Source organism: Halictus rubicundus, chromosome 8 (genome assembly GCF_050948215.1).
Source record: "Halictus rubicundus isolate RS-2024b chromosome 8, iyHalRubi1_principal, whole genome shotgun sequence".
In the NCBI taxonomy this organism is placed as follows: domain Eukaryota; kingdom Metazoa; phylum Arthropoda; class Insecta; order Hymenoptera; family Halictidae; genus Halictus; species Halictus rubicundus.
Window position 1 is genome coordinate 15,549,095 of NC_135156.1, and position 22,408 is coordinate 15,571,502.

General features: G+C 42.5%; 1 protein-coding gene across 1 annotated transcript in view; it reads right to left on the bottom strand.

Annotated features, from left to right (window-relative positions):
• Positions 1 to 18,467, bottom strand: part of LOC143356689 (interleukin-1 receptor accessory protein-like 1-B) — a 236,287-nt gene extending 217,820 nt beyond the window's left edge. The window contains exon 1 of the mRNA XM_076792587.1: positions 18,031 to 18,467. Coding sequence (XP_076648702.1) covers positions 18,031 to 18,263 — 233 coding nt within the window. The 5' untranslated portion in view covers positions 18,264 to 18,467. The remainder of the gene's footprint in view (positions 1 to 18,030) is intronic.
• Between the last annotated feature and the right edge of the window lie 3,941 nt (positions 18,468 to 22,408).

Sequence of the window (22,408 nt, forward strand, 5' to 3'; positions counted from 1 at the left end):
ATAGATGGAAACAGGAATATAATTAAACCGTCTTCGTTTCACACGATGAACGCCAAATTGGAAGAACAAGGCTGAGCCACACATTTTTTCAGAGACTCATCCACGATTGGACACTTCATCCACTCGTGATGTTCAATTTGTTAGGTGTTTTAACTTGTAAACAGCGGATCTCTAGGCAGAATAAAAATTTTTCTGAATTCCAACAAACCAGAGTGAAATGGAAACTTATTTTCGTTCCAATATTGTTCAGTATTTTTAAATGCTTCTAATTTCGTGTACGGTCTTAAATCACACCTAGTCATTTTTGCCATAAATGCATAAAATCCGCTGTCCATCCGTTTTAACCCTTAGCATTCGAATGGTGACTCTGAAGCACCACCAGAAATTGTTGTGGCATTATTTCGAAGAAATTACAAAAAATATTACAAAATATTTGCTACATCACAATATTTGTATTTAATAGATTACTAAACATTCAAATACTATATGTAGAAATCGGATCAGTTTCGTTTGAATAAATTGAAAATATTGTAAGACGGAAGAAAAATTTAATTTTACGTTGAAAATAGTGCCGAGTGCAAAGGGTTAAATGCTTCCAATCTCGTTCACAGTCTTAAATTACACCTAGTCATTTTTGCCATAAATGCATAAAATCCGTTGCCCATCCGTTTTAAATGCTTCTAAATTTCGTTCACAGTCTAAAATTATACCTAGTCACATTTGCCATAAATGCATAAAATCCGCTGTCCGCTTACAAAGAAACAGCAAGACCTCGGTTATCAGAGAGTCGTTCATTGATTCGTACGATATGTAAATAATGTTTGTTATAGGTTGAGTATAGCTAGCTTCGGGGATTTTAGACGACGAAGGGTCCGCACAGGTCCTATTGTACGTGGAACGAGAAGGTGGTATTTTTGAAATTTTCCTTTTCGAGTAATACGACGAATCGGAAACCTCTGTCCGTGGAAAATCGCTGGAAAACCGAGTGATTCGATGGCTCGCGATGCAGTAACTCGATTCCCAGGGTCTAGCATGAAATTCGAGGCTGCGTGCTCTCCGCCCACGCGTTCGAGGAACTCGCAGCGTAACTTTTCACGCGCTTTTCCCTGTAGAACGAAGAGGCGCGACGACGCAACGAGGCAAGGTGCGCAGAAATAATTCCACGAAAGCTCCCGATCCCTGGAACGCTCGATCCAATCGAAGTTAGGGGAACAGGGGAGGGGGGCTAGAAGGCCGTGGTACGGCGTAAACGTGGAGAAATTAACGCAACAACGCGGAGGGCACGACGCGGATATGGTTTCGCAAGGATTTCAATTTTTCAGCGCCGCGACCCGCAAGAAACGTTCACCGTTCCGCAAGAAACCCGAGCCGTTCCGGGCTCTGAAAAGGACCAGCTCGGGCCGCACCGCTCGACGTTTCGCAAACCGTGTTGCCATTGTCCCGCGAGCAGCCGCCGTTTCCAGCGTGCTCGCCATCGAATCCCCGCAAAAGCTGTTCAACCCGGCCAACGAGGAGGAAACGGTTTCTTTCCCGCGGCGAGGAAAACTTTTCCCCGCGAGCTTTCTCGAAATAAAGGCCACCTTTCCTCGGTGACGTTGCGCGTCGAGTCAAAGTGCCACTTCTGCGTTCAGAAATTATAATATTTCGACGTTCTATACGGGGGTTTTCTTCGATCACGCTTGTGCCTCGAGTTTACCGGATTATTTTTAGGGGATGTACAAATGTATTTGTTGGTCAAGGCGATTAGATTAGAACGAAAAAGGATTCGATTTTACTAGGCAAGCAGTTTACGAGATGAAAACATTCATGAGCGCAAGTGACTTCCTCTAGAATTTGGAGAGGATTGTGAAAGTGAAGGCTCCGTATTTTATAAACAAATTGAAAACCAACGGTGTCATGACTTAAACTCACTCTAATTTTGTCTGTACTATATTACGGTTTATTTTCGATAAAATTCGTCGACGTTAGCTATGCGAACCAGTCGATTAACTTGTGGAATTAATCTACTATGAATTTTCACGAAAATAAGCAGGTATTGCTAAATTGCAGGCTTTGTATTTTGTAAACAAATTCGGGAGCAGCAAAATGATGACTTAAACTGCCCCTAATTTTCCTTCGACTTCATACTTCACTTTAGACAAACTGCCTAATTTAGATCGCACAAAATAATCGATTTCAACGTGAAATGGTTCTGATAGAAATTTTTGCGAGGTAGCCAAGAATAGTCAAAATCGAGGCTCCGTAATTTATAAACAAATTCGGGAGCAGCTAAGTGATGACTTAAACTCTGCCTAATATTCCCTGGACTACATCATACTTCACTTTAGACAAACTGCCTAATCTAGATCGCACAAAATAATCAATTTTAACGTAAAATGTTTCTGATAGAAATTTTTGCGAGGAAGCCAAGAATAGTCAAAATCGAGGCTTTGTATTTTATAAACAAATTCGGGAGCAGCTAAGTGATGACTTAAACTCTGCCTAATATTCCCTGGACTACATCATACTTCACTTTAGACAAACTGCCTAATCTAGATCGCACAAAATAATCAATTTTAACGTAAAATGTTTCTGATAGAAATTTTTGCGAGGAAGCCAAGAATAGTCAAAATCGAGGCTTTGTATTTTATAAACAAATTCGAGAGCAGCAAAGTGATGACTTAAACTGCCCCTAATTTCCCCTGGACTACATCATACTTCACTTTAGACAAACTGCCTAATTTAGATCGCACAAAATAATCGATTTCAACGTGAAATGGTTCTGATAGAAATTTTTGCGAGGTAGCCAAGAATAGTCAAAATCGAGGCTTTGTATTTTAGAAACAAATTCGGGAGCAGTAAAGTGATGACTTAAACTGCCCCTAATTTTCCCTGGACTACATCATACTTCACTTTAGACAAACTGCCTAATTTAGATCGCACAAAATAATCGATTTCAACGTGAAATGGTTCTGATAGAAATTTTCGCGAGGTAGCCAAGAATAGTCAAAATCGAGGCTCCGTATTTTATAAACAAATTCGGGGGCGGCAAAGTGATGACTTAAGCTGCCCCTAATTTTCCCTGGACCATATTATACTTCAGTATGGACGAAGCACCTAATCCGACAACAAAAAATATTTAAACATTTCGACTAAAATCAGTCGAACGTCTGTCAGAAAACGAATCGATATCGCGAGGAATCGTCCGAGAACAGATGAAACGACAGCGTGCCAAAAATGGAAAGCGGAAAAATCGATTTTCCTGGTGCTCGTAGGGAACACGGTGGGTCGCGGCATCACGACCGGCATTTGCATCGATGAGGACCCGCCCCCGCGAGCAAGTCCGGGCCGCCGCAAGTCGACGTGCATCGTACTTTTCGTAAAATTGAATCGCATTGCCACCGCGTTCACGTGCTGCATGCGTATCGCGTATCGCGTAACACGGGCACGAACGGAAGTAAAATTCACCGTCGAGTTCGCGGTCTCTCGCGCGGAAACGCCGCCGCCGGAGAGAGGAGTAAAGTCTGCGAAAGGAAACCGGGGCCGCGAGATCGAAAAACTTTTACCGCGCGGTGTGCGGCGCACAAGCAGAAGCAGAAGCAGCAACCGAGAGAGAAATTTAGGCCTTCCACCAGCCGTGGAACTATCGGGGGAATAACCACTGACGCGCGTTCCATCGCCGCCGATGGAATATTTTCCGCGTGAACTCGCCGCGATTCGGCCCCGTGGATTTTATCGCAAGCCGTTCCGCAAGTTTCGCCGCGTCTCGTAATCTCTCGTTTCGCGCGGGCAAATATTTCGGCCGCTCGTGAAACGTTCATCCCGTTCGCTCGCCTATTTAGTTACACTTTTATGAATGAACACGCCCCTGCCAGGGGCCCCTCTTCCGACCACTGAACCGAGCTCCGTGGGTTTCGCGTGTTTGCTCGAACAATAGAACACCTCCCCCCTTAATGAATGCGAGACCCGCATTACCATATCGCGGAACCAGACACGCGGAAATTTTCAAAATCTCCGGAAATATTTCTTTCGGGCAAATGTTTAACCGCTCCAAACGACTTGTAAATGTTTGAGGAACCGGGTGGTGCGCGCGAGAAGCAACCGATTTCACACAGAGCGACTAATTGAATCGACAAAAGTGTGCAACAACTTCCACAGAGAAGCCGATTTCACAGTAAAATTATCCGACAACGTCCATAATTAAAGTATAGAAAAGGAGGACCGGCGAATTAAAACTCCGACGCGAGTACCAAAGTTTGAGAAATCGTTCCCTGGAACATCTTCGTTGCACGTTTCTCGAAGATCGAACAAATCCTCGAGAGAACCACCGTCCCTTATTCGCCGCGAAATTATGGCTCCCGTTCCTTCAACTTGTCATTATCCGGAGGCCCTTCGCGGGAACCTAGACGGTCGGGCACACGTGTGTGCAAAACCCTCTCTATCGCGACTTTGACGACAAAGACGACACGCGATCCGAGGACTCCTTTTACCCACGCATTCCCGAGGAACGCGAAACCCGGCAAATTGCTGGCCTCCGCGGAATTCTTTCTCACTGCTCGACCGGCTTTCCACGGAAGTATCAACAATTCATAGGCAGAGTCACGGTAATAACGCTCGTGGAAACGTCGGGTTTTCGAGCGGAGCGAAACTTCTGCCTCCGAGCAATTTTCAATTATTTCTCCTCCGAGTCCAATCTGCACGGAAATTAAGTCGTTTAATTTCAGAATGGAGAGTTTGATTCCGAAGCATTTCTTTCGTATTTTCTGCAAGACCTGCCGACTTCAACTCTGCGGAAAATTATCCGCTGGAAAAGAAAATGACGCTGGTCGGTGAACTAAATTTAGATTTTAAATTAATAAATTCCAAATGCAATATTTAACGACGGTTACTGTTTCGCGCAACGCTTGTTGCTTCCAGCTGTCCGAGTAACGATTGACTAAAAACGAAAACGACTTGTTCGTTACTAAATAATTCTTTCGTATAACGATTGCGTGAATAAATACACGGTGCTACATTTCGACACATGCTAGATACAATTTTTTCGATGCTAGATACAATTTTAGAAAAATTCACACCTTTCGTTACGTTGTTTCTATGAATTACGTTGACTTTTTTAGATTGTGTATTTTTCTTCTTAAAGCATTGACTGAACAAAAAACCGATGGTCCCCTAAGCGAAATCCTTAGTCTCGCAATCAGAAGTGTCGCCGTTCCTTGAAAACTGAAATTAAGTCGTACAATTTCAGAATGGAAAGTTTGATTCCGAAGCATTTCTTTCGTATTTTCTGCAAGACCTGCCGACTTCAACTCTGCGGGAAATTATCCACTAGAAAAGAAAATGACGTTCGTCAGTGAACTAAATTTAGATTCTAAATTAATAAATTCAATACTTTAGTATATTTACACCGACGATTACTGTTTCGTGCAAGGCTTGTTGCTTCCAGCTGTCCGAGTAACGATTGACTAAAACCGAAAACGACTAGTCCGTTGCTGCACAATTCTTTCGTAAAACGATTGCGTGAATAAATACACGGTGCTACATTTCGACACATGCTAGATACAATTGTTTCGGGGGGAGGGGGGGGGGAGAAGAAAAACGAAATAAACTGACACAGACTGACAAGAGAATGCCTCGCGGCAATATCAGCTTGCATCGAGCAACTATCCGGATAAAATGTCTTTCCCGGTGGACGCGCGGTGCAGCAGGAAGTTGCGCAGGTACGCGCAATCAGATTAGCACAATTTTCCAGGTAGAAGCGAAAGCCGACTCATCCTCGCGGGTCGCGGGAGAGCATGTGCTCGACGACACGGTCGCGTGCCGGAAACCGCACAACGGTGTGCGCCGCGCGGAGAGCGGAGAGGAGAGAGAATAGAGAAGAGGGGCGTTGATCGTCGCCGGCAAACTGGGAAACGACTTTCCACAAAACGATTATCGGCTTCCGGTACGTCGAAACCGTGTCCCCGAGCCGATCTCCTTGGTCGCGTTCCGCACGCCAGCATCATTATCCCTAACGACGTCGCGAGGCGAGCGTCGTTCTCGAACCGGGAACAGAACGACCCGCACACTTCGTCGGGTAGCTACCGGGTCTCCTTCCCCCTCCTCCTCCTCCTCCTCCGATCCCCCCCCCCTGCTGGCGAAGATCTTTTCCGTGGTACTTCCGGTTCCGCGCTGGTGTGCGACGTCGTTGTCGTACTCGTTACCCGAGGATTCGTCGGGTTCAATTACCATGTAACGGCACCGTGTCGTTCGAATAATTAAGCGGCTCTTCTGGTCCTACAAACCTTGACGAAATTCGGTTTACCTTGTTTGCTTTTTCTAGAAGCATGCCTTCAGGCAACCATCGATTACAACGTTCCCGTTCTTGCGACAGAACATTTTACGACGAGAAGTTTACCCCTTACCATTTAACTTACCCACCACAAAATATGTAAAAGTGAAACATCTTATTTCTATAAGAGAGAGAAGATTGAATTCACTTGAACTTTGTACGATTTTCGTTATATGTGCTCAAATAAAACAGGCGATTCAGTAATTTCCCATGAAAACGTTCTTATTAATTTCGATAATTGTGGAATAGGAAACCGGTCGTTTTGACCGTGGTAGGTTCAGTGTTCGTTCGGTTTAGTGTTAGCTTAAATTATGTGTCAAAGCGTAGAAACATAGTACATTTCATTTGTGCGACGCTCTGCGTACGCATCGGTGAAAACTAAAATCGTTTCTATTGCTTCGAAATCAATGGTAAAATAGTTAACCCTTAGCACTCGAGTGGTGACTCTGAAGCACCACTGGAAATTGTTGCGGCATCGTTTCAAAGAAATTACAAAAAATATTGCAAAATATTTGTTACATTACAAAATTTGTATTTAATAGACTACTAAACATTTAAATATTATACGTAGAAATCTGATCAGTTTCGTATGAATAAAATCGAAATATTGTAGGACGGAAGAAATATTTAGTTTTAGTTTAGAGAGTGCAAAGGGTTAAGTTTCCAGAAGACTAGAACAGAATTTCGTACGCAATTGACGACGCTGTTTATGGTAGTATCGGAGAATATTCGGGATAGTATTTCCAAAACCATTTGTTCCAATAAAGTGCTATTTCAAATTAGTTCGAAATAACGAAATAATCGACAGAAGAATTGTATGAGATAAAATAGTACATCGATCAACTCGTAGCCAAATAAAGATAATATATTATTTCAACTATTACTGCTTCGCAGTAACCGGGACGTTGAAAATGGCGGAGAACACGTTCCCCGAAATCCTGAGAGAGAAGCAGAGTTCGACCAATTTTCTCGGCGCACAATCGTCTCCGAGCAGCGAGCGTTCACGAAACGCGAGTCATCGTTGCAGAAACGCGATTCGCAATGCCGGATGTTGTACCTGCGGCGCCATTTTGCGCGATGTACGGCGCGGCGCATCGTTCCGCGCCGAAAAGAGCGTGTGTTCGCGCGTCAACGATTCCGCTCGAATTTCATCCTTTGTTCGTCTGGTTCGATCGCTTCCGGCGGAGCCTTGTTCTCCTCGGCGCAAAGGAAGATCCTCGAGGTCTTCTGGTCTCCGGGAAACGATCGAGCAAAGTTTCGCGATTCCCTGGGAAACGTTCCTCCTCCGACGGGAGAGAAGATGTTCGTTTCGCTTGTCCGTCGAGGATGCTCGTCGCCGTGTCGTTGTCGCGAGCACAGCAATTCCACGCGACCGTATAAATAGCCGATGACAATGACGAACACGAAGAAGAAACTTCGCGTTCCACCCGCCGCCGCCTTTCACTCTCGTGGAATGCCTGGCGAGCGCGAACGATGGGATCGATAAATTCTACATCATGTTCCAGAAGGTTCCTTGTATTTACTATCACGACGTCTTCGGACGTTCATTGTTAACCCTTAAATGCACGAGTGGGGTCCGCAAAGGACCCCAGGTGTCGGATTTTGTGTTAACACTTTTAGCCGCGCCATTTTTAGTTTACAGAAATTTTACGGTTTTACAGAAAGTTTGCAGAAATCAATTGTTGCTGTAATCAAAGTTAGCAAGGAATTAGGTAAGTGGGGTCCTCAATGGACCCTATGCACTTAAGGGTTAACACGTTAAGTGCCAAAAATCGATCCCAGAGATTCTCACAAAATCAGTGTGATTTAATTAACACTAGATTTACGGGACCCGTCAAAGTGACGGATTCTAATATTCTTAAATTGCGAATATTGAGATTGTAAAAATGCATCGACGAGCAATTATTCAACAAATTGATTTATTTCTGTATATATTATTTTTTTAAAATGGCTACAAACTTTGATAGATACATTCATGTTATTTTTATAAAATAATGTAAAATAGTAATTTTTAGTGCTCCGTAAACCTAGTGCTAATGAAACCGAAACTAGAAAAATGTATTACAGGGCAGGCTGCCTTGACCCTTCGGAATTGTAAAGGTACTACCAAATTCGGCTTATCTGGATATGTCACGATAAAATTTCATTTCTAAATCTAGTCAAAAATCACTGTCAGTCATACGTGACTGACGTGGCAGTTAACGTGTTAAAGTTGTCTGGACTTTCTCGCGTAGATTTTAGCTTCGTTCGACTTCTTCGGCCGTAATTTTGCACGACTTTTATCGAAACTCCATTTGTAATTATATTCGTAATTTTTAATCTTTTCCAATTCCGTGATGTACTAGTTATGTACAGTGAATTCTCGATACGTGTCGACAAGACGGGTCTTCCCAGCGTCGTGTATCGTCTAGTAGTATACCCCGCGGTGGTGGGGACATTTCCGCGACGCTTATCATCCAGGCCTTGGCGACACATACGGGGTGTCCCACGCAACTGGAACAGGCTCTACCTCCCAAACGGTTGGGAATAGATGTGGTAAGTAAAAGTTGTAATGACACCCTATAAAGAGAAATCACTGTATAATGGTCGTTACCAACGAGGTATGTTGAACAACGTTCGTACGCGAGTACCTCGTGGATTGTAATACTGTGTCTTACCGTGCAATACTGTATCAAACGACCAATTACAAGATAGAACAGCGGGAAGTCAATTGAGATTGACTCATCGTTTACCTCGCAGTAATTCAAACGGAAGAAGTACATAAAAAAATGATCGTAACACCGATATCAGATTTTATCCTCCTCTTCTTTAATTACATAATGAATCAATTATCTAAGGGTCAGGGGGGCGGCAGCAGACGAAGAAGAAGAAAGAGAAGCGAATGATGATGATAATAATAAATCTAATTACTATAATCATATTTATGCGCCGTCCCCAGCTCCGATTATGTATATTTTATTACAGCTCCTATCATTCACATTCTATTTTTACGTATGTGTGTGTGTGCACCCGACTGCCTCATTTATTTACCGCGAGTTTTACCCGGCAGTCGCCACTCATGTCGACCAGAGATTACTATGGGAGCACTCCTCCCACGCCGGGGCACATACTATTACCATTATCGCGGCGTAACATCGCGAATAGCGCTTCGCGGAGGCAAAGAGAAAATCGTCGTTTAATTTATGGCTTCCGCGTGCGCCCTTTGTTGTTCCGCGGGTGAATTCGACCGTTAATAAAAAGCGTCCCTTCTCCCTCTCTCTCTCTCTCTCTCTGTCTCTCTCGACGGATTCCACGCCCTTTGTTCCGCGTCGAACCCTGAACCCGATTATGCTAGGCGTCGTTTTTCCCGGAATCGTCATCGACACGACCCGGTGCGCAGCACGCGGGAGGGGAACGTTTACCGCGAAAAACCAACGCAACGGTGGGAAAACGACGGGGGACTACGTGGAAACGCGACGGAATAATCGCCGGCGGTCCCTCGATCTGCGGATGCTAGCGATTTCTACGCGAAACGTAGATCCGATCGTCGGCAAAAACCGGAGAAATCGGAGAAATCGGCCGTCCCTCGAAAATGATAGTTTCCTTTCCGTTTCTTGAAGATTGCGAAACGTGCCAGCGAAACGTGTCAGAGAAACGAAGCGCAGTACACACAGTGCATTCAGCGATTTGCATAAGGAAATATGAAAAGAAGGCCTGTATCACCGAACTTCTTTCTTATTATATTTAAGTACAAAAATGACCACAAGTAAAAGAATTTCATATTTCAACTAATTCATGTTTTCAATTAACACCTTCCGTTTTTATTTTTTAGCTAACGAATAATGATAATGATCAAGAAAGTTGAGCGTATGCACACGGCTCCGGTGATAGTAACCAGGAAAATTGAGCGTATATATGTACGCTAATGATGCAAATGGGTTAAAGTGCATTAAACCTGTTGCGGACGAGGGTCTTTCAAAATACGAATATTTCCCTCGGAGAACGTGTCAACGTTTTAAATAACGAGGAACATGAACAACCGACAATTTGTTACGTATTAGAGCGCATATGTACTCTGGAAATTATGTCAACGCACTACTTGGCACGACGACGGTTGTCTAACAGGCTCGGAATGTTTCTGATTCACGACAGAAAATTTCTCTAAAATTGTTCGACATCAATTATTGTCGCGAGCGAACGAACCGTCAGTAACGTGATTTAACTGTTGCTTGCGGGATCATTTCTTCAAATAGATTTCTGTTTATTAATAGTTGAATCTCACAAGATATTTACCACAACATCACACAGAGTTCAACGTAAAATTGTCTTCGATGAAATCGTCCTCGGATGAGAAAGTATTTCTTATCTACAAACGAAAAAAATGATGCAATCGAGAAAGCACACGATTACATCAAACTCCAAGTATAATAAACGATGTCCAATGGACATTTCCATTGTTGAAGAAAAAGAAAACGCAACAGGCCATCAACCGAACAGTCGACCGCAGTGAAATAAAAATTATGCGACGCTCGCGACAGTCGAGCACGCTAATTCGATTCGAGCTGGTGACGCACGGTGCGGTCAGTTCGCATAATTTCGTGCGCGATCATCGTTCGGGGCTGTTCCCGCAAGCCTCCAAGAGATGGACACGGTCGATAGAGACGTAACAGGTGCGGACATCGAATGAAAAGGGGGTCGTCGGTGTGCGCGCGGCACACGTCCGTTGCCCTCGAACTTTCCCAAAACAGGCCCGAGAGCCCGAGAGCCCGAGAGCCCGAGCAGGCCCGAGCAAAACGGTCCCCGAGCCCCGTCTCGAGAGTTCGGTGAATGCTCGGGAACAAGGATGTTGTTTGACACCTGGACGAGCACAATACACCTGGAGAGAGAGAGAGGGGGGAGTGGAGAGGGTCCTGCTAGCTGACGAGGTGGCCACTTTGTCCCGGGGAATAATAAGGTTCCCAGTACGGGAAGGGATTCGAGCAAATCGGCAATGGGCCCGTCGAGGACCCTTCTCGGAAGCGATTCTTTGTAAGGGGCCTTGCGGTCGCCGGGGGACAGCCTCGGGGGCACAGCTCGTCTCAGACCGCGACCCCCTATAGCGATTTCCATCAGTGCTGCAGCTCGCAGAACGCTATAGGTAAACGCTACAGTAGTGCTCACTTAACACCAGCTGCACGGAACGCTAAAAGCGACTATTCCACATTACTTCGTAAAAATAACAAGAATCTATCGAAATTGTTAGCCATTTTCTTGTTGTAAAATTATACCCAAAGAAATAAATGTAAGATCTCCGCTCTTCCCCCCCCCCCCACCGTTTAACGCTTCGAGCTCAGCGGGGCCTTATCTCGGTAGACAAAAGAACCTACCGAAGGACAAAGACTTCAAAGAGCTGCGCCGCCGAAAGGTAACCACAAAGAAAATTTCAAATTTCATTTTCGTCTTACCTTTTCAAACGTAGCAGCGGCGGATCGTCGAGATCGTTCCCATTAAAACGATTCCAAAGACGACGTAAATCAGACTAGTTTTCTATACTGAATGTAAATAACAAATTCAAGGACATACGTCGTACGACGCTGTACACGCGGCCTGTTTTTATAGACCGATGCACGACGGTGTTTGTGCTCATTCGAATCGACAGAATCTCAACGGATCCAGTATATACTGAATTCGAAAAAGTCAGGCAAAAATGAACGAATTTCGAAAATTTCGGATCTCGTCTGCTTCGATTTCTCTGTCTATTCCGCGTCTATTCCCATAGTCGACGCGTGCTCGTCGATTCCCGAGAGGGAAACGGCACGCTTTAACGGAAAAATTTCGCTTCCGGTTCCGAAAGTTTGCAAATTGAAAGTGAGCACTACTGCGCGGTGCTCGGCCGGGAACGCTATAGATCGCGCGAGAGGCTAGCGCTCGGCGCGCTCTTCTAGATTTATCGTGGAATAAACAAGCGTTTCGTGGAAACGTTATTACCGCGTGACGTGACTCGCTCGCCAGCTAGCCAACTCGCTCTTCTTCTTCTTCTTCTTCTTCTTCTTCGTTCTGTTCTGTTCCGTTCGACGCCGTTTTTACCAACAACGTCCCACGATACGCTCGTTTCGACACGCTCCGACGACCACTGTTTTTCCCCGAACAACGTGGCGTACCGGTCCGCGAAAAACCTGTCCAAGGAGAGTTCAAGGACAACAGAATTGGACACGACATAGCTCTCGACGAGTCCTCGATACGCCGATTCCCACTGCCCGGAAGCCTGACACGAGGTTTCGATTCGAGGATGACGGGTGGGGCCCCTCCTCCCCGTGAGTCATGTGTTTTCCATTTCTGGGGACTGATATGCATCAGCAGCTGCATGCCGATTCTCGGTTCTCCGATTCGGCTTTTTCGGGAGAAACGAGGCTAATCCGCCCGTGCCGGTGCGAGTACCGTGTTTCTACGGATCGGTGAGGATGCACAGTTTCGTATAGGAATTATTATTATTGTATACAGTAACGAGCAACACTGAGTCTACACTATTTGAAGCAACATAACTTTGGAAAAATTAGATCAAATGACTTGAATGTTATTGAGAAGTTAGAAGGATTGGTTTATTAGACGAGGTGTAAAGAATTTTTGAAAAAAATTTGAACTGGTCGGAATCGCAGAAGAAATAGTAAAAGTTGGTTTTTTTTAGCTTTTTTATCTGAGCCTGTATTGAACATTTTCAAAATGTGTTCGAGTCGCTTGAATAAATTATATCCATGCTGAAAATTTCACCGATATTGGTTAATTCGTTTACGAGTTATGAACGCTTAAAAGTGGAAAAATTGCCATTTTTCACGATTTTCGACTTAGAATCGCAATTTTTTCAAAAATTTTGTACACCTCGTCTAATAAACTAATCCTTCTAACTTCTCAATAACATTCAAGTCATTTGATCTAATTTTTCAAAAGTTATGTTGCTTCAAATAGTGTGGACTCAGTTTTGCTCGTTAGTGTATATCGTTTATTTTAAAGTGGTCGCGTTAACAGCTGGGTCAATTAGGGACCACATCGATTACAATTGAATATAAAAGAGAAGGTTACGGTTAATATTTACATTGTGGCGGGGTACAGCGAGAAACAAATTTATAACAGTTTATGTATATCAATAGATTTAAAAAACAGAAGGACGTTTCCAATATGGTTCTCGTTTAAATTTGTCATGAGGCCATTTTCGATGGAAAATCTGGAAAATCGTTGAGAAGAGAATTTAGGACATTCGAGTAGGATATGTTGGATGTTGTTGGACACGGAGTAAGTTGTACATCCCGGTGGTTTTGTTTGTTGTTTGTTTTGTTTGTTGTTCGTGGGTATATCTTGAGTGACCTGTTCGGATGCGGATAGCTGCGACCTGATCTTTCCTAGAAAGTTGTGAATCGGTTAGGGTTTCGTAGACATTGGTCTTAATTTTACGTAGTTTGGTTTGGGTGCCGTTAGTCCAATTTGAATTCCAAAAATGTATTATGGCTTTCTTGACATAGGATCCATTCGAAGTTAATATATTTATTATCGTTTTGGATTTCTGATACAATTTTATGGATACGTTGGATAGTAGGGTGTTGCGTCGGATTGCCAATGGCGTCAAAAGCGGATTTGGAATCGGTAAATATGGAAAATTTGTTTTTGTTAGAATTCTGAATGTATAATAGGGCATATAGTATGGCATGGATTTCGCATGACCAGGAGGAAAAACTGTTAGAAAGTCTTTTGGTGAAAACGTAATTTTCGGTAATAAAGGCACAACCACAGGACGTGTATTGTTTTATTACAGTGTCATTATCAGATTGCGGATTTCACGGACTTCAAGAGTTTTAGAATGTAGCTGCCTGTATCTTGCAAATTAATGGAAACAATTTTTATTTTACGTAAAAATCCGCAGTCCAGTTATTATTTATTTATTGTATTCCATTTAATTAATAGCGTAGGAATTTCTGGTGGTGTCTCGAAGGGAACAGTCAAAGGATTAATTGTAATAATTAGAGTGGTGCTGTCTTCGAGGGGTCAGCCGAGTGCAAAGGGTTAATTGCAATAAGTAGACACGGTTTAGGTGCAGTTTTAGGGTACCGTTGGCTCTTTAGGGATTATTTTACCCTCGCTTTATTGTTGCTGTTTTCGTCCTAGGTGCATCGAGATTGCTTTGAAATGTATATAGTTGGCTTAGCAAAAGGGGTCGTGACCTCTCTAGAATGGCCTATTCTAAATCCCCTGTCAGACCCAATTCTCTAAATTAGAAACGTGCCTCCTGGCAGGAGAATTGCTATGTATACAACACCTTCCATAAAAATTCAAAGCAGCAGGTATTTCGATTTTACAGTTCAACTCTACTTCATCCCTCCTTTGGAAGTCCCTTTGGAGGGCCCAATTCATCGAGTTCGAGGCCCTTTAGAACTCCCAGCAAGATAATCACTCGGTATACTACATGTAACTTCCATAAAAACTTGAGGGGACATTCGGTGACCTTCCTTCGAGGTACGCAGGTTGATCCTAATCCTTCGGGCTCCAGACTTTTTAATCCCCCAAACAAAAGAATCACCCTGTAGAACTCCAAGCAACGAGGATTTCATTTCACCGTCGAACATCTGTGTATTCTCAAAATGCCGTCCAAGTTTCGTTAAAATTGACAACGCTCTTTTTAACGTTAAACCTACCGAGCATTAACACTTTCATCGCCAAACTAGAAACCTCAAAAATTCCACAAAATCAAAGTAAGTTATTCAATGAAAGAAAAATTGTTTCAGATCCTAATCATTCTTGCACGTTACGGATCCTAATCAAGTTTAGTACAATGAATACATCAACGTAAAAATTCATTTTAAAACCGGCACAAATAATTCCGTTACCCACATATGGGTGACGTGGCATTCAACGTGTTAAAATTGGCTAGTATATACTGTCTTATAAATACAACAAGATTTAATTTTTATTAGATTAAAAGACTTATTAGAAAAAAGAAATCTAGTGAAACAACTTCAACAATTGTAAAATAATTCGACGGGCTGTGGTGGGTTCACTGTTAAACAGAAATATTCTTTAACCCTCGACCTGTGCCACCTGTAATACCGTTTAATTCGAAATTTTTCTATTAACCTGTAAACTTTCAAACGAATTTCCACCTCTCGCAGTACCAATAGACGAAACATTATAGTTTCAGAATTGATTAAATTAGTTTCGTCGAGCTCACACAAAGACGCAACGCGTGTTAAAACGCACAGAACAACGTCTAAAGAAATTGATTCTCGCGGACAGCGATAACCGGGCACCGTTTTAATCAAAACCCAATTAGACGCAACGGGAAGATCAATATCAAGCGACCCCAAAAATGTGAACGCGTTCCAAAATAAATTCGGTCGTTAGCCGGCGTTACTCTATTCCGCGAGCAGGTGCGCTCGCGGCTAACCGTTTAAACAAATTGCAGTTTAATTCCGTCGGGCCGAAATTACGCCAGAAAAATCTATATTTGCATAACGACCCGGCATTCTTTTCTCGCGTGCGACCGGAGTCGCGCTTAAATATTGCGGAGCAGCTTGCGAGTTGGTAACCAACATTTTGCCATAATGCTGGGGAGGGGGACCGAGAGAAAGAGGATGAGGTTTGCGAGAGGATAAGGAGTTCGCGAGGTCGTGGAGAACAAAGTCGCAAGCGCGTTTTGCCCGGAAATCGAGAGCGTGCCGTATGTCTGGACTAATAACCGGTTTAACGTATTCAACCGGTGAAAAAAGAAATGGCGAAGAGAGACAGAGAGAGAGAGAGAGAGAGAGAAAAATGCTCGTTCCATAAATGGATTAGTTCCACGACGAGGGAAGCTACGTTTTCCAGGTAGCCTCGCGAACCCGAGCGAAAAAGTCGCCGCGAATGTCGGCCCCGCCATTCAAAAATCGGTCCTTGAAACGTCCACCGAAAAAGAAAATAGGAGAAAATGCAGAGACAAACGTTCTCTCGACGAAAATAAAACGACGGAGGTCCTGGCCGCGTCTTTCCTCGACCAAAACGGGAAACTGAATTCGTGTGTCCGACGTTATCGATCGAATACCGGGAGAAAAAAATGCTCCCATAATGTCGTGAAAACATCCCACAGACGAGGGAACAAAAGCGCGAAATATATGATAACGCTTTGTTTCTTTTTTTTTTTTTTTGTCGATAATGCCCAGTACAGTTTACAATCGAATTCGTCGGTTTGAAGGGGAATTTAATTTCTGTTTTAACCGGCACGCTTTTTGGCGATTGTTTGCATAAAACGCATCGGGCATTCTTTCGCTTTGCGTTCTCCATGGATTTTTGATGCATCATTCTGGCTGTTTGTCGGGTTTTTGTTTAATTCGGTTCGAAATTGATTGGATTGAATTCGGATGTTAGTTTATGGATCGAGGTTTGAATAATTTCCGATTGATCCTGGCGTTTTGCAACGTTGCATAAACAAACGATGCTTCCCCATCCGATTGTGCAGTGTTTGATTATTGCACTGGGGATTTTAAGCGTGGAAAGCGGGCAGAAGAAATCTAAAACGGTGAAATGATTAGAAGCACATAATTAGAAATATTGTTGCATCAATTTCAACCCATTAAATCTACCAAGGAGAATCAATGTTTATTTTGCTCCAGTTGGTTGCAATTCCAGTAGGGAATTTTTATTTTGCATAAAGATCCGCAGTTTACCGATTATCTTTTTGTTTCTATAACATTGTTGCATCGACGCTGGCAATGTGTACACGTCCTTAAATACAATTTGAATTAAATCGTTCGAAAACGACGAATTTCTAAAAACGATCATGAGCTTGTTACGAAATAGTAAAAAAAAAGGACATTGTAGAACAATATTTATGTAATCACACAATCCTGTTTCTTTGCAAAGGAAGCAGAGTCAATGTTGTTGCATCAACACGCTCAGAGGTCAGACAATGGATACACATCTTCAAGTAAAATGTAAATAAAACCGTTCAAAGAAAACGAATTTCTAAAAACAATCGTGAACGTCTTACAAACAGGGAAAAACCTTAGGGACATTGTAGTACAATGTTCGTGGACCGTTATGATCCGGTTTCTTTGTCAAAGAAACACCAGACTTTTTGCGTCCACATGTTTAGCGTCTTCGCGATGCGCAAACGTTCTCGAATAAAATTTAATATTAGCTTTACGGGGCATTAAAATGTTCTCAAAAATTACTTTGTAAAAATAACAAAAATTTGTCTACCCAAATTGTTTTACTACCTAAGGTAGGGGGCCCAATTACTGCGGGGGCACCAATTACCGCTTATTTTGAAAGCATAATGAATATTTAAAGAGAGATATATAACATATATATTAACTGATTCTAAAAAAATAAAATTTAATATCTCTTTTTAAACATTTATTATGCTTCAAAAATAAATACGATTAATAGAGGTACAGTAATCGGGGTCCCTTACCGTATAAACTGACGTAAAATTGAAAAAATTCCCATGGTGCCCTCTTCTACTCCCGATGCCCTAACCTCTTATTTAGCTTATCGGTTAATCCAACACCAATTTCCAAAACCGACCGTAACACAGAATTCTCTTCAAACTCTCCGCAAAGTGGTTCTGCAAAATTCAAAATGGCCACCGTTCAAAGGATACCGTGCACCGGTACCACGTGTAATCAGTTTTCGAGGTGACGGTAACCCGTATACGCGTCACGGGACACTGAACGCCTTCTCCGTGGGCACGCGGACGTAAAAATGAAAAAAAAAAAAAGAAAAAAGGAAATGCTTTCACTGACCATTCGATGCTCCTGTATCCTCGGAGACAGCAATGCAGAGCCTTGAACGCGCCGATGTTCGCGTACTCCGTGGTGACGACTTCCTTGGTGAATCTCAATCCACTGACGGGCAGATTATCGAACGTGTGCATCGAGCAGTAGTCCTTCAGCTCGTTCGCATGGCAGACGGTAACGAAATACAAGAGCACGAGGAGACCACGCTCCACGGGTCCTGTCATCTTCGTCGGTCTCATCACGCTTCGAACAAATTCGCGAGGTGGGAGGGTGGAGGGGGCAGGGTTTCAAAAAAGCGCGGGCTTTTCGAGCCGGAGAACCGCCATCACCGAGAATCTCGTCTCACAGGACACGAACGGCAAATCAATCTGAACGGTCGCGAAGGTCCGAACACTGTGGTATAGCGCTGCACGTAACACGCGAGGCCGATCCGTTTGTTGTCAAACAGAAACCGTGACTCGACGTGTTTACTCGGTTACTTTCGATTCGGTGGAAACGTTCAACCAACCGGCGTGTAACGATCGACTACTTCGAAAGGGAGAACGAGTAAGTATCGTTTCGAATAATACTGCGGGACTCTTCGAGACCCCGTGATGTTGGCACACTTGTCACTTGTCACGAGACCACACTCTCAAGGGCAGAGGAACAATGTCGCTGCTTCCGGAAGGAAGGAAGCAGCCGAACGAGAAAACAATGCGGAGGAATCCACGGGGTACTTTCACTGCGGCGAGGGAGAGAGAAAGAGAGAGAAGCACTATTGTTCGAACTGCACGAGAGACACACGCGCTTCGGAGGCCGGCGGCTTACTGTCAGCCAACCGCTTGGAAAACTCCCCGTAGGCCACGGGTTTAAAACGAGCCGCCTGTTGCCTCGTGCGCGCTCGGATATACTCGGCTCTCCTCGCCGTTCCTATACGGGACGCCGGCAGCCAGCGCAGCGGCCGCTAATACACTCGCAGCTTTTGTGTTCTCGTCGAAAGGGCACTGTTTCCCGCCACCTTTTTTCCTCCCACCACCCTCGATGTTTTCGCTGGAAGTTTTCGTGGATTCGCAAGACGATGTGCGAACCAGATGGTACGCGAACTGCTCGACCGTTTTATTCGCTGGAACCAACAAGAAAACCAACGGCAGAAACCTCTTTCGGCCCTCCACGGCGCACAGTGGGCAATTTGGACAAAATCGGATTCAAAATCAAGGAACTTTCGATAGGAATGAGGTAGAGCGATGAAATTTTTTTTAAATGAAAGCTAGAACTTTGTAGAATATGGGAAAAATAGGGAGATTATGGTACGAACGCTTTTTAACCTTGCGAAAATTCGTTAAACTTACACAATTTCAAGAAAATTGTGGTTTTCCCAATACCACGCGCGGAAAAATTTTTTTTTAACATGCTATACATCGTTTCCCATAGATTTTTTCACGCTGATTTCAAATCTGTTCTCAAAATTTGTCTACGACCTCAGGATTTTGCAAAAAATAGATTTTTGTGACAAAAAAAAGTCATTTTTTCGTTGAAATGATTGGATGGTAATAATCTCTCTATTTTTTCCATATTCTACAAAGTTGCAGCTTTCATTTAAAAAAAATTTCATCGCTCTACCTCATTCCTATCGAAAGTTCCTTGATTTTGAATCCGATTTGGTCCAAATTGCCCGCTGTGCGGCGCACAGTGGTGCCAAATGGCCAAAAGGCGGAAAAAAATCTGCAAAAACGAAACTATCCAACGAATTTGTTTGAAAATTTGTGGAGAGATTGCCACAGGTACAACGCTTATTTGGCAAAAAAAAATTTTTGTAAAAAGTTGTTAACATTAAGTAAGATGGGCTAATCGAAAATCTCTATTTTCTGCCCATTTTTTATTTATGGAAGCATACAAGAAATCCTTTAATAGATTTTGGTCTGGAACTAATCGTTTTGGCAAGTTATGATATTGATCTAGCTTTGTGCAAAATTTCGTGAGATACTTCGAGATGCTTTCGCCGCAATTTAAGTTTAAACATCAACTTTCGGAATTTCCAAGAATGCATCGCGCGGAAGTCACCATTATTTGATGTTAATGCACATGCCATTGTTTGTTGTTTGATGTTTGACCTTTTTTTTTTCTTTTTCATATAATTTTTTTCCTGTGCGGCGCACAGTGGGCAATTTGGACGAAATCGGATTCAAAATTATAGAACTTTCGATAGACATCAGGTAGAGCGATGAAATTTTTTTTAAATTAAAGCTGAAACTTTGTAGAATATGGGAAAAATAGGGAGATTATTACCATCGAATCATTTCAACGAAAAAATGATTTCATTAGTTTTTGTCACAAAAATGTATTTCTTGCAAACTCCTGAGGTCCTAGACAAATTTTGAGACCAGATTTGAAATCAGCGTGAAAAAATCTATGGGAAATGATGTATAGCATGTTGAAAAAAAATTTTTTCCGCGCGTGGTATTGAGAAAACTAAAATTTTCTTGAATTTGTGCAAGTTTAACGAATTTTATCGAGGTCAAAAAGCGTTCGTACCATAATCTTCCTATTTTTCCCATATTCTACAAAGTTGCAGCTTTCATTTTAAAAAAATTTCATCGTTCTACCTCATTCCTATCGAAAGTTCTTTGATTTTAAATCCGATTTCGTCCAAATTGCCCACTGTACGGCGTCGATGAACGGCCTAATTGAGGCCAACACGATTTTTAGTTACAGTGACTCCCACTAATGTACGCTCTTAAAAATCGCATAACTTTGTCAATATTGGACTATACTACTTGAATTTTTTTTTTCTTTGAGAAGTTAGAACAATTGGGTCACTATATAACGTGAGAAAAATGTTTGATTAAAATTGGTCGAAATTACAGAGAAAGTACTAAAAGTCGTATTTTGCATTATTAAAGTTATATTGAACAGGAATAAACACTGAGTTAAAGTTTTTTGTCCTTTCGATAAATATTACTAACGATATTCCAAATATTATAAGTTTCCCAATATTTTTCTATTTTATTAAAAATTCTCGAGAATTCTCTTATTTCTCATTTCTCGAGAAATGAAAAATGTTGAGAAATCAGGAACACTCATTACAATGTATGTCCGTGGCTTAGGTTATGTGTCCCAAAAATGTGCTTCCTTGAAAGTCTTCCTGAGGTCGTTTGAAGTAACTTTTTTCCCCGCGCGAAAATATTCTCCGCGACTTTTTTTAAACGCAAAACACGGATCAATCAGTGTGCACGTAGCTTTATAATGACGAATTATTGTAGTTACAGGCAGGACGTATTTTTGCGAGGATTCGTGTTCGGTGTTCGAGCACGATGTAGGACACTGCAACGGTAAATAAGGTGGACCGATTCCGCGCGAGGTACACTCCAGATAATAATTTCTCGTTTACGGGGACCGAGCATGCGTAATGAGCTTTTCTTGGAAACACTTTTTACTTGACATTCCGCGTTTTGCATACTGTAACGTTCGGTTGATTGACGCAAATGAGTTATGACGTACCGGGCGTCAACGAGTATGTTTTATTCATGCAGCCATCCATCGGTAGCCATATTTTCTTTTTAAATTAACGGAAAACTCTTGTTTAGTGAATTGTTGACGCGGACTTGCATTTGTCGTCCATTTTGTTCGATTTATGGCTTAGGGAAGTATAGGGGGACAGGTACTTCAACATACAAGGTTAGTAATGAATATTTTGTGATATTATTCTAACACTACTTCCGGTACAGTCAGTATTTTTGTGTTTCTAGGTGGTTCTTTTGTTGGCAGCCATGCTGGAGGGATGAAGATCTTGAAGATCTAGATAGAAATAGGCGAGTGGAATACGAAACAGTGAAACTATTAACTTTATTAACATTGTTAACACTAAACCTACCACCGCCGGTCAAAATGACCGTTCCAGATTTTTTATTTTACAATTACTGAAATTGTAAAAGTGCTTTCGTGGGAAATGATTAAATAAATATATTTAGGAGAGAATGTATTATAAAAAAATCCAAATATAAATTCAATCTCGTCATGTTTATAAGACAACATGTATGAATTTCTTTTAAGGCTCGATAAGTTTAGTATTAAAAAAAGAAGGCAATGAAGACAATTTTTATTTTGCGTGAAAGCCCGCAGTGTAATAATTTCCCAATTACGCGGTACTCAAGTAAAACTGTAGCGTTCCTTATCTGTTCTAAATAGGTTAATAGAGCTACCTATGGGAATATAAATGAACTGCACATAACTTCGTAACGAGTACCGAAGCGAAAGAGAGGAACCACGTTGGACCGCAAAGGGTTAAAGTTCGTAACAAATGACCTTGTACGAAGGGACATTTTTATAACGATGAAAATATCTATGAGCTACCAGTTTCGCCGTGTAACGATCGCGAGCAGGATGCCAGAACAAAGGAAAACGAATG